The sequence below is a fragment of the Carassius auratus genome, chromosome 47 (assembly GCF_003368295.1).
Source record: "Carassius auratus strain Wakin chromosome 47, ASM336829v1, whole genome shotgun sequence".
Lineage (NCBI taxonomy): Eukaryota > Metazoa > Chordata > Actinopteri > Cypriniformes > Cyprinidae > Carassius > Carassius auratus.
This window is the reverse complement of record NC_039289.1, coordinates 10,910,893-10,923,629: the sequence shown is the minus strand read 5'-3', so window position 1 is coordinate 10,923,629 and position 12,737 is coordinate 10,910,893. Positions and strand designations below refer to the sequence as shown.

Here is a 12,737-nt window from a genome sequence, read left to right as displayed (position 1 = left end):
TGTTATCTTTATAAGATCTGCTTACATTTTCAACCGATTCTCAGTTTGTTGTGGCACATAATATTGTGTTTATATGTGCTTGAGTAAGCATGGATGGCTGTGTTTAGTGGACATGTTTGATTTAAAGTTTGGGACATACCTTTCGGCCGAGCTGTCTGGCTCTATAAAGCGGATAAGGGGGGGTGCAGAGAGGGTCTCTGTCGCAAATATTCCACCTTGGAGCTGAATCCCAAACCCGTTTAGAGGATCTCCTCTCAGAGTGACCTCACTGGACTCGGTGTGGACTATCTGACCACCAGGACCCACAGAACTTGAGGCTAAAGACACAGCTAAACAGAGAGAAATGTCACCACAGAAATAGTGCACAATTTGTTTTCATCCATTCCGGGGCTGTATAAAAGCGTGAGACAAAGGCCAATGGAATAAAAAAAAAAGAGCAAGGTCTAGAAATGCACTTTTTGAAAAGGTAAACTTCTTTTAACTTTTAGCATGTTTTTAGAACACACATCATGTGAGATGCTACAAAATACAGCAGATATGAGGGCAACGGTCAAATAAATTATGTGCGAACGGCCCATAAAAGTAAAACTCTATGCCAAAACCTATAAAAATCAATCCGAGATGTAGGAATGAAGTGAGATAAAAGTAAAATTATTCAGCAATTAATTGTAAAAAATAATAGATTTTGCACGTTTGCATGTGATTTATATTGTACAACAGTGCTATGTGTCGATAGCTTAGCAACATGCTCACATCTCCACTGGATTTTTTTTTTTTTGTAGTAAAATAAATGTAATAAAATAGACTAAATGAACACAGATTGTTCACTGTGTTTTTGTAATAGTTCTAAAGAGTACAGTGTTGTTAACTTAGCAACATGCTAACATCCAACTACTAAAAGATTAACCAATAGATTAAAAAATATTTGTTTGTTGCCTAATAGTCCTTAGACAGTGTTGTTAGCTTAGCAACTTGCTAACTCTGTAAATAACTCTGTCATTTAATTGATAGATAAAAATATCGAAATTCAACAAAAATAGACAATTTACCCAATATGTTTGTTTGTGTTTGTGTAACAGTGCTTAGAGTGCTTAGTTGTTAGCTTAGCAACATATAAAAATAGTTCAGCCTAATTAAAAATAAATGATTTACTCAATATCTGTATGTGCTTAAAAGTCCCAATTTTAATAACAAATAAGTCACTTGAGAGGAATGTTGTGTCATGAAGTGCATTAAGACACTGTTTTAGGCCGCATCAAACAGGAAATATCACAAGAAAACCAATCCAGTCACCTACAGGAGCTCTTGTGCTCTTTTTTCCTCTGTCGTCTCTTTAGCAAAGAGTTCCGTGGGCTCATGGGAGGAGCGGCCCGGGGAAGCGTGCTGGAACCCTGGCTGGTCACGCCTGATGTGGTAGTGGACCCAGGAGAGAAGTTAGCGCAGACTACCGCTAGAGAGAAGAGAGAGGAAAAGAGAAAGAAAGTCAGGCAGTGAAACTGCATTTTAAAAACAGTAAATCAAAGAGATGGCAATGGTCCAAGAGACTGAGTGGCTCACTGCAGCTTAATGATCCATATTCTATTGGTCCCTTGCTAGTCTTTGCAAATCTACACATTAAGCATTTGTTATTTAAGGTACGCTATATTTGATTTTGAGGTAACCGCTGGGAGGTGGATGTCTGGGTTAAGAACAATTTTCCATATTAAGGTAATTCTATTTTACATGTAAATGAAGATGGATGACTTCTACTACAGAGGTAGATTTTCTAAAGAAATTTGTAGTTTTTTAGTAAAACAGCATTTCGGTGCAGGAAACCCAGACTAAAAATGTTTTAAAAAATGATAAAGAAGCATAGCATAAAAGTGGGATCATATTAGCCATGTTCCATTGCAATTTCAGAGCAATAAGTAAATAATAAAACTCAATATTATTGTCAATGTTAAGCACAGGTCACAAAGAAGTCAGATTCAAACCAATCAGCTCTCTATTGGCCAATGTGGAAAATTCACTTGAACATCCTGAAAATGTGAGAAATCTGAGAGGGGAACTTTTCCAACCTTATACAAAACTCTCAATTGTGTGGACTAAGTTGGACTTTAGATTTCATAATTAGTTCTTTGAATCTCATAATTGTGCTTTTTTTTTTTTTTTTTTTTACTGTAATTGTTTTTCCCCCTTACTTTTAAGTAAATTTATGATCAACTTGAACACGAGTGAAATCTGCAAGGGAAACTTTTTTGCCCTCATGAGACACTTCCAAACTGTGTTGACTACTAATTAAATGGCATGACATCATCTTTAAAAGTTTGTGCAAATTTGCATGATCAACTAGAAACACAAGTGATATTTGCAAAACAAAAAATATTTTGCCCTCACATGAAAAAATGTGCAGACTCCTATATAATGACTGGATATTGTCCATGAAATTTTGTGTGACCAACTTAAACACAAGCAAAATCAGCATGGGGAACTTTTGTTTTGCCTTGATGTGAAGTCATGATTTATTTAAATGACCAGACATGACTGCCGAATTTTGCCAAACAATGGTAAGTGTGTTTTGCAGTAGTTTAATTGCTTTATGGGAATCCAGTCAAATCACCTTCATAAGGGATGGTAATTGTGTAAAAATGATATGATGCAATTACATTTGCAGTAATCCTGAGAGTTGGATGGGTTACTGGAAGCGGAGGTCCATGTTGATGTCTTACAGGTACCAGGATGTTGAGAAGGGCAGTAGTTCACACAGGGGTCCCAGCAGTGTGGGTGGTCACTTTTCTGAACTTTCACTAAACACACAAAATTAATTACTAAATTGAGGTATTAATCACATGAGTCTCAAAATACATAACAATAACTATATATATATATACATTTTTATGTATAAAATACATGCACACACATACTCTAAGTGGTGTTTTCTCTGTATTGTTTTCATAAATCCTAATTTAAACACTAAAAATCCATCATTTGGAGTCTTGAGGGTCTGTTGAAGTCGCATCTGAGTGATAATATCCATCTCTAATACTGGTCTGTGGAAAATGATTGTGCATGCAAAACAATGGGGAAGCTCATCAACAAACTGGCTAATGAAGTCCTGCTGCTAGGGGCAGGCCGTATAATTGAGTGCCTCAGTGGCGTGTATGTGTTTGTTCTCATTTGTTCTGCAGTATCTCCAAGCACTCATAATGCTGTAGGTCTGAATTTAAAAGAAAAATAAATTGAATAAATTAAACAAGCACCCATCAAACAAGTCAGAAACAAGCTTATGTTCGGAAACAAGCTTATGTTCTGTTAGCTTAAAAAAAAAAATAGAATATTCAAACTCGATTCAATATTATGTGTACAATTATATAATTATGTCATACTGGTATTGTGGACTTGCTCTTTCGTCTCTCGTAAGATTTGAAAACACTTTTGACGCGAAGCTTACTTATGACTTTGTATCACAAATGCAATTGATTTCTATTAACTACAATTTTATATCCCATAAATTGTAACTTCATCTATTGTAATTGGCAATCGGCATAGCCAGACCTTCACACTGACGGCTGATGGTCTGGAATTCATGGCAGCATTCATTGGTTAAGGCCTACCCATGAGACATGTCAAACAACCAATAGCAGTTAATTTTGTTCCGCGTCACATTCCGTGGCGTGGAAATGTCACCTCAGTAACAGACCAGTGTGTAAACATCTTGGATGTATTTGAAAGATTCTATGCCGTGAACTTTAAACACTTCACATACTTATGAAACTCCAATGTTTTGTTGATCCTGGTAAGCGCTCATCTCACAGTTGTAAATAATATGGCTTTCTTCTTTCGTGTGGGGGTTTGGTGTCAAGGCATTTTTGTATCAGGACAGAACGTTAAAGAACACGAAACACACGTCTCACGGAAATTCTGTAGAAGTCAACCAATCCAATGATGACTTCGACATTCCTGAAGTGTTTCCACTTTTGTGTCCCATATGCATCAGACGTTTAGCCAACAGTCTGTGGGCGTGATGTCTGAGGCTAACAAATTTGTAACTGTGACTATCTTGAGACTTAATTTCTCATAATTGCATCTTTATTTCTCATAATTTATAACTTTATTTCTCTTAATTGTAACTTTTTTTTATAAAATGTAATTAATTTCTTGTAATTTCTTTTTCACAATTGAGACTATTTCTCTTAATTGTGATTCATTATTGCAAGATTATTTATCATAATTGAGACTTTTTTTCTTGCAATTCTTCTACTATATTTATCTGAAATGCGACTTAAAACTGTGAATTTTTTTCTAGTAATTGTGACTACGGTATCGTTTAATTGTGGTTTTATTCTCATAATTGCAATGGGTGCAATAATTGAGAGTATTTCTCAAACTGCGACTATATCATAACTGCAACATTATTTCTAACTATGACTATATATCATTATTGCAACATTATTTCTCGTAATTGCGACTTTATTATAACTGTGTATACATTTATTGTAATTGTAGCTATTGTAAGTATCTTGTAGCTCTCATTATTGTCACACTCAAAATTGTTTCATAATTGCAACTATATCTCATATCTGCAACATGATTGCCGTTGAAAACATGACATTATTTTACATCAGTGCGACTATCTTATTGCGACTACTGTGACATTATTTCTGACAGTTGCATGCTATTTATCATTAATTGCAACTTCATTTTTCAATTTCGACTATATCATAATTGTGACATTATTTCTCAAAATTGCAACAATCTTGTTGTACTTGCGATTTTATATCTATCAATTGTGATTTTAGATGTCATACATAATTGTCACTATTCTTATTTTAAACATTTGTACATTTTTTACCACAAAGCAAAAAATGGATGTCTATAAAATACTTAAAACTCTATAGATAAAAAATACATAAAACGCAAAGCCTCTACAGATAACAATTTCCATATCTGAACTTATCACTGAACCTAACATGCTTAAAAGACAAATTCTTTACCCTTCTGGAAAACCCATCTCAAGCTGGTAAATGTGTTTTTAGACATGGTAGCTAGTTTCTAACTGGTTCAAGTTGGTCATTAGCTTGCTGACCAGCCACCATTTTGTCACGCCTTCATATCTAACTGGTAGCTGGTTGATGGTCCAAGTGGTTTACCAGTTTAGACCATCAACAAACCAGTGGCCATGTTTCAACTTGAGATGGATTTTCCAGCAGGGTATTAATAGTGTGAAACGCCCTAACTAAGAAAAATGACATTTAACTACTTAGCTTTACCCTCTTCCATCTCTGGAAAACCATAAGAAGCTTTAAAACACTCTGAGATGTGTGTATTTATGTGTGTGGTTACACTTTAAGGTTTTAATGAAGTCTGCTAACTACTTTTTACATTGTTGGTAGATTTCTAAACAAACCTTTAAATTCCTGCACATATTAGCATTCTATTAGCATTATGTTTGTATATTTTTGCCACACAGATTGTGATGAGACATTAAGAAATGACACTTTCGGTCAGATTTTCACTATCCAGGTTAAATACTACTACTATCTGTTCGTCTGAGCACCAACGAGGCATCTTCTAATGTTTGAGCGCTAAACCCCTCTTCCTTGTGGCTTATGCTAAGCTCGTCTGCTATGTCTCAAAGAAACACAACTCTGTCTCTTGATGTGGGAACTGAGAACACCAGGAATGATGACGGTAAAGTCTCCCACACAGTCTGATGTGACGGGAACTTAATCCGAGTAAGGAGATTACAATACTGCCTTTTTAACATCACGCCATTTATCTAAAACACGAATTAAACCAGCAGGTGACTGACACTAAGGCTATTAGCAATGGTTTGGGCTAATTTGTTATTACATTGTGTGTAGTTTAATTCTGTATTGCAAAAAAATTATATAATGTACAATTAAAAGATTTTTAAAGATGTTTGCTGCATTCTATCCAAAGTGGGATGTGCAGCATGAGTCAATGACATAAAGCTTTTAATGTATTAGTAAAATTAATTTGATATATTTTGAGACGTAAAATTTAAAATACATGCATAAATAAAAATTAAATAAAAAACCTTTGCATAATCTATTATTTAAAAATATGTACAGTACATGTTCTACTATTTGAACTTTAGACATTCTAATTAAACACACACACACACACACACACACACACATATATATATATATATATACATATATATATATATATATATACATATATATATATATATATATATATATATATATATATATATATATATATATATATATATATATATATACATATATATATATATATATATATATATATACGTATATATATATATATATACATATATATATATATATATACATATATATATATATATATATATATATATATATATATATATATATATATATATATATAGTTATAGTGTGGTCTGTGACATTTCTCATAAAGTCGCAATTATGTAAAAATAATGTCTTAAGAGAAATAATGTTTAAATAATTATAACAACTGTAAATCAATGTATTGTAATTGCGAATACAGTATCTTGTAACGGTGGCTGCTTTTTTCAAGATTTCGACTATTCATAATTGCAACATTATTTCTTCTTATTGCAAAAACCATTTAACTGTGACCTCATTTCTCATAAGTAAGACTTTATTTCTTGTAATTGCAACTGTTTCATAATTGCGACATTATTTCTCTTAACTGCAACTTTATTATAACGGTTTATTAATTTCCTGCTATTGTGACTAAAATCTCTTGTAACTGTGGTTTAATTTCTCATAACTGCAACTTCATTACTCATAACTGAGACTTTATTTCTCATAATTGTGACATTGTTTCATAATTGAAACTATTTATCATAACAGCAACATGATTGCGGTTGAAAACATGACATTATTTGACATAATTGCGACTACTGTGACATTATTACTGACAGTTGCATGTTATTTCTCATAATTGCATCACAGAGATCAATAATTAAATTACAACTATTAAATATTATAGATCGGCTTGTTACATGTCATGAGTTAGATAAGATGTGCACAAATTTCCTGGTCATAATGCACACAATAAATGGCAAACATAAGTCTGCCAGCATCAAATCTGTGTAATGTAATATCAGAGTTGCTTTGGATAAAAGTGTCTACCAAATATATAAATGTATTCAAATGTACATATCCTATTCTTCCTCACTTTAAATCCCAGGATCTCAAAGCTGGCAATCCCAAATGAGGTTGTTTCCAGACATATTTTATGTTTATCCTCTAACAAAGTCGGCTACAATATTTGCATATACATAACCTGAAAAAAAATATATATAGGCGTTATATGGCAAAATATCAAACTCTGTTTATTTCCTGAAGTTTCTATGTATTACTGACGCAGGCTCTGAGAGTGGGCGTCAATTCTTGATTGAAGTCCTGCCGTGGCTGATAGTTCACACTCACAAATATGTTTTTCCATCATTACAGCCTTCCACCTCCTCTCTCGGGTTCCCAGCACGGCAGGGAATGACCTATATAGTGCCATGTGATATTTCAACAGGACAGATCAGATGCTGAAAAACTAAACCACTTTACTTGTCTGTATCCATTAGGGATGTTTGTTCCTGTGCCCAAAATCTGGTCTTCAGGGCTGTCCTGGCATCATAAACTATGTTATTGATGTATGAGAGCAATGCATGGAATTCACGAGGTCATCTTGTCGGATTTAAAGCTTTGGTGGATGTGATTAACTGCCAGAGGCACAATCATGCTGGCAGAAGTGGGGCAAGAATTTAACTAGATTGAGACTGATGGGCATCTATGGCTCTGGATGCTTGAAAAAGAAATAGCAAGAACTTCAAAGTCAAAGTAAAAACGACCATCTGAAGTTTAATGTCTTCTATAATTGGAGTTACACAGTCATTTGTTGCATCCGTGAAGTCATGCATCTATAGATTATATTAATATGCTCAGTGATAATTTGCTATTGATTAGAATCTGTGTTCCATTCAAAAGTGGGATGTGCAATATCGAAGTTTCATCGGAACAGATTTGGAGAAAATTTATGCATTTATGCAACGGATGCTCTGCAGTGAATGGGTGCCGTCAGAATGAGAGTCCAAACAGCTGCTAAAAACACCTTAATAATCCACAAGTAACCACACCACTCCAGTCCATCAGTTAATGTCTTGTGAAGTGAAAAGCTGTCTGTTTGTAAGAAACAAATGTATCATTAAGATATTTTACTTAACATCAAACTGCTGCTTCTGGCTAAAATATGTAAAATGCTATCTCCAGAGACAAAGTCGTTTTTCTCTGAAACAGGAGTAAAATATGCACACATAACAGTACAATTAAAACAAAAACAAAACAGATGTAAACAAATATTTCAGTGCGTTTTAATAATCCAGGACATTACGTAATGGACTTTTTTTAATGAAGGAAGTGTTATTATGAATTATGGACTCATGTTTTATGCAAAAGTGATGGTTTAAAGTTAAGAACGTCTTAATAATAATTTTGGTTCTTACAAACACGCAGCTTTTCGCTTCACAAGACATTGATTGAGGGACTGGAGTGATGTGGATTACTGTGATGATTTTATCAGCTGTTTGGACTCTCATTCTGACGGCACCCATTCAAGTGATGTAATGCTAAATTTATCCAAATCTTTTATGTAGAAAAAAACTCATCTACATCTTGAAGGGCCCGAGAGTGAGTCAATTTTACAATACCATAGAGCACATCATATTGTAAAATCGTGCAAAAAGTCATGTGTCAAAATGTCCTCGATTGTATATTTATGATTTAATAAATCATAATATTTGTAAAATATTTGTAAGTCAAAGCATTTGACGTTTCAACATCTTCTATAACTGAAGTCGTCCAATCACTGAGTGCATCCAGAAAGCTGCGCAATTTTTATGCGCTCAGTCATAATAAGCTATTCTCTGAGAACGGTGCTACAAACACTCCAAGACGACACGCAGACGTCTAATTCAGGCTTTTAGTTCAATGCGCTCTGTACAGTCGGACATCTGTTCATTTCCTTCATTTGCATATAAACGCGATGAAAATATCCAGCCTGGTTCTTCGTCCACCATGTCTTGGTCTGATGTCGAGTCATTGTCTGTTGGTTTTCTAGGGTGAGCAGGTCTCCGTGATTAAATCTGCCCTGCGGTCTAAAGCTCGTGGGGTGACATCAAGCAGAACGAGAAGCTAATTAAATGAGATGACCAAGCAGTCTCGCCATCCATGTTTTCTTGTCCTCATTCGGGCATCCAAAGAGGATACATGTGAGGTTTATATCAGTAGAATTAGAGATTATGACCTCTTTTGGAATAAACAGGGAAACCAAGGGTTGCCATAGACTTTGCAAAAAATAATGTGGCTCAATATGATGGTTTTTAATGATTATCATGATCATTTATCAGTGCATTTATATTGTACTCCACGACCATAATAAAATCGACTTGCTCAATGCAACATAAATCTAGTCTGTCCAAGATTTAAAAAAAAGTCAATAAAATATTATAAAACTTCATATAAAATTGCATGCTCCAAGTTATTTAAAATTAAATTGTTGGTTTCATGTTCTCTTATGATTTTTTAGAAACTTTTTTTCGCGAATGTAAATTTTTAATTCAATGTGGCGTATTCTTCGATTTATCTTAAATACACGTTATCTTTATTATTTTACCAGGGAAAATTTTTCTCTCTTTTAAGGAATTTTCAACAAATAACTATTAAGTAAAAAGTAATAACAACTGATTAATAATAGAGAACTAGATAATAATAAACAAGAAATAATAATTATAATAAAAGATTAATGATAAAATAATGAAATTAATAATAAAATAGTTATAGAAGTACAGTTATATTAATCTGACCCCCATGACAACAAAATTTAATTTAATGAAAAAAAAAAAAAAAAAACTTACATAATTTAAAAACATTTTCATCATGTTCAATTTTTTTTTTTTTTTTTTTTATGGATTTCAGAATAAGTTAACAGGTATAGACAAAAATCATGCGCGTTTGTCTTTATCCCATATTCCATTTACACACAGTTTTCCAGACATAGTTTAGGTCCATTCCAAGATCAGATTCAACCATCTGTTGAAGACGTCTTAGATTCAGCCTAATCCATGTCTGGGGAACCACAGCAGTTTCTACATGTTCTCATCTCTCACCAGTGTCCTGGGGTTTTCCAGGCAGGCGTGTTTGGTGTGCGGGGAGGATCTCTAGTTTGGTCTGATCAGTAGTGCTGGCCAGCAGCTGTGTGGCCTCCAGGACGGAGCAGTGCTCTGTGCTGGTGCCATCTATAGACAGGATATGATCACCCACGTGTAACGCTCCGGACCTGAGACACAGACAGACAACTGCTAAAACGTGGGACGTGTCAAAACTCACCCAAATTACCAGAATAATCAATCTGAACAACAACATGCATCTTAATAATTATAACAGATAAAAAAGGAAAAACTACTCAAGAAAAAATAAAATAATTTCAAGAGAATAGTGTAACAAACTATTTTAAAAATACAATTATGTAAAAAATAGTTAAAGGCAAATTTGCATAAAAATTAAATCTGTTGCGCAAAAGAAATCTATTGTAAGAATAGTTTATGAACAATTTGAGTTGGGTGATTTAAAAACAATTTTTCTGATGGTTTAGTAACAGTTTTACAATAATTTATGAGAAAAGAAATGTAAAAATATATGTTATTGTGTAGAAAATGTATGAATAAATGACATAAAAATAAAATAATTTCTGTGAAAAAAGCTTTCACAATTATTACTGTAGTAGTAGCAGTAGTGTTATTTTTAGTTTTGTGAGAAGAAAGAAAATAATTTTCAAAAGCATGGTTTTACTAAAATGTAAATACTATTTTCTATATACATACACTTTTCACAGTTTAACATAGAATTTACCCAACCTGAAATCAGTGACAAAACTTTTTTTTTTTCATTAAAATATACCATTTTGGTTGTTCTTCCAAGCAATTTGCATAAGAAAGTTGCTTAAAAGTTGCTTTACAGTTTACACAGTAGTCTGCTGTGCTGGTGTTTGATGAATGAGGCTCGTGGAGTGTGTACCTGTCCACCACACTGGCGGGTTTGATCTTGTCGATGACGATGGCCTGTTTGTTTCTGTGTATGGCAGTGGTCAGAGTGATTCCCAGACTGGCTCCAGGCGCCTTGGCAATCTCCACTAGCAGAGGACCTGAAGCATTTGTCACCGAGTCTGAGGGCAGGTGATAAGGACAGCACTGTTATGCTGTGATTTCTAAACAGAACATTTTCTGTTTAGAACAGTATTTTTGGAAGTTTTGAACGCTGAAAGTTTATTTCAGACATCCATGTTCTAGGATATGACCAATTTCACTCTACAATGAGAACAATAGTGGGTTTTATGCTAAATGTAGCTAGCATAAATTAGCGTAACAGCACTAGTAAAATGCTGGTTGTTTCTCTGCTCTTGATGAAACAATGATGATGGTTAAAAAGAGCAGAGACCACTGTAGAAAAGTGATGTGCTTCAGGAAAATTTTGTACAAAAGGACAAACACTCTAGAGTAGTTTGATTATCCCTCATTATGCATTCGGGTCCATTTGGACCCGGAAGAGAGACATAACAATTTATTTTAAAAAAAACAAACAACAAAATTCAGTAAGGAAACCAAACTTGCTTTAAGACTCTTAAAATACACTTTATTTATTTAATTTTTTTTTCTTAGGTAATATCTGGGTATGTATGGAATACCAATAGTGTCAAAAATACTTTTTGTAAAAATATCTATGAAGTTACATCAATTAAAAAAAAAACTTTTGGAAAACGTATCTAGCTTTGTTGATAGACATGACAATGAAGGACTACTGATGAACTTCTGCAGCAGGAATTATTGATCACTTTTTTAATTGGACAGTAAAAGTTTATGCAAGTCAAGTGTTTTTATTTTTTTTTATTTAGTTATTTTTTTTGTCTAAAACGTTTTGGAGTAATATTTATGTTTTGTTTAAAAAAATAATATTTAGTTTTCACAAATTGGTGTTTTCAAGCAATCACAAATATTCATTCCAATGGGATTAATACTGGTAATTCTCAGTAAATTACATACAAGGATATATTCAAATAAAATTTCTCATCAAAACTGAAAACATATGTATTTTGCATATTTTGTGTTTGGTTTATGTGTAGTTAAATAATTTATCTCTTTTTTAAATAATAAAAAACGGTGAAGTTACAGTATGCAGTTATTTTAATATACTAATAAAATGGCAATAAGATGGTTTTAGTTGAAAAAAACATAAGTTAGGAAAATTTTATAAAATTATGATTCTTAAGGTCCAAACTGGCCCATAATGTGAAAATAATTCAGAGATTTTGAAAGCATTAACAGTTTAAATTAATTTCCTTTCAAAGTGCAACATACAAAACAAATGGCATGTTAACCCACTGGGACATGTGGAATTTCCATTCTGTCAACATATAAAACAGTAGCTAATAGCTAACAATAGTAACTCACCCATGATGGAGACATCGTACTCGATCTGGAGCAGAGCCTCCTGACCACACTGAGTCAGAACAGTAAGAGCATCACTGAGAGTGGCACTGTGTAAAACCACACCATCCACACTTAGGATCCGATCCCCTGCTTTCAGAGTCCCTTCTCTGCACAAGAACATACGCGGAACAGTCACATTTATTATCAACGAAATGTAGAACACACACACTCCTGTTTAAAAGTTTGGCATCAGTAAGGTTTTTATGTAAATAAATTAATA

General features: G+C 33.5%; 1 protein-coding gene across 5 annotated transcripts in view; it reads right to left on the bottom strand.

The window, feature by feature from the left end:
* grip2b (glutamate receptor interacting protein 2b) overlaps positions 1 to 12,737 on the bottom strand; it is a 143,981-nt gene that overhangs the window by 19,477 nt on the left and 111,767 nt on the right. For all 5 annotated transcript variants that reach the window (XM_026236253.1, XM_026236254.1, XM_026236255.1 and 2 more), the window contains exons 7-12: positions 12,479 to 12,624; positions 11,049 to 11,196; positions 10,142 to 10,311; positions 2,646 to 2,786; positions 1,298 to 1,450; positions 140 to 329 (exon numbers count right to left, since the gene is read on the bottom strand). In XM_026236253.1, coding sequence (XP_026092038.1) covers positions 140 to 329; positions 1,298 to 1,450; positions 2,646 to 2,786; positions 10,142 to 10,311; positions 11,049 to 11,196; positions 12,479 to 12,624 — 948 coding nt within the window. The remainder of the gene's footprint in view (positions 1 to 139; positions 330 to 1,297; positions 1,451 to 2,645; positions 2,787 to 10,141; positions 10,312 to 11,048; positions 11,197 to 12,478; positions 12,625 to 12,737) is intronic.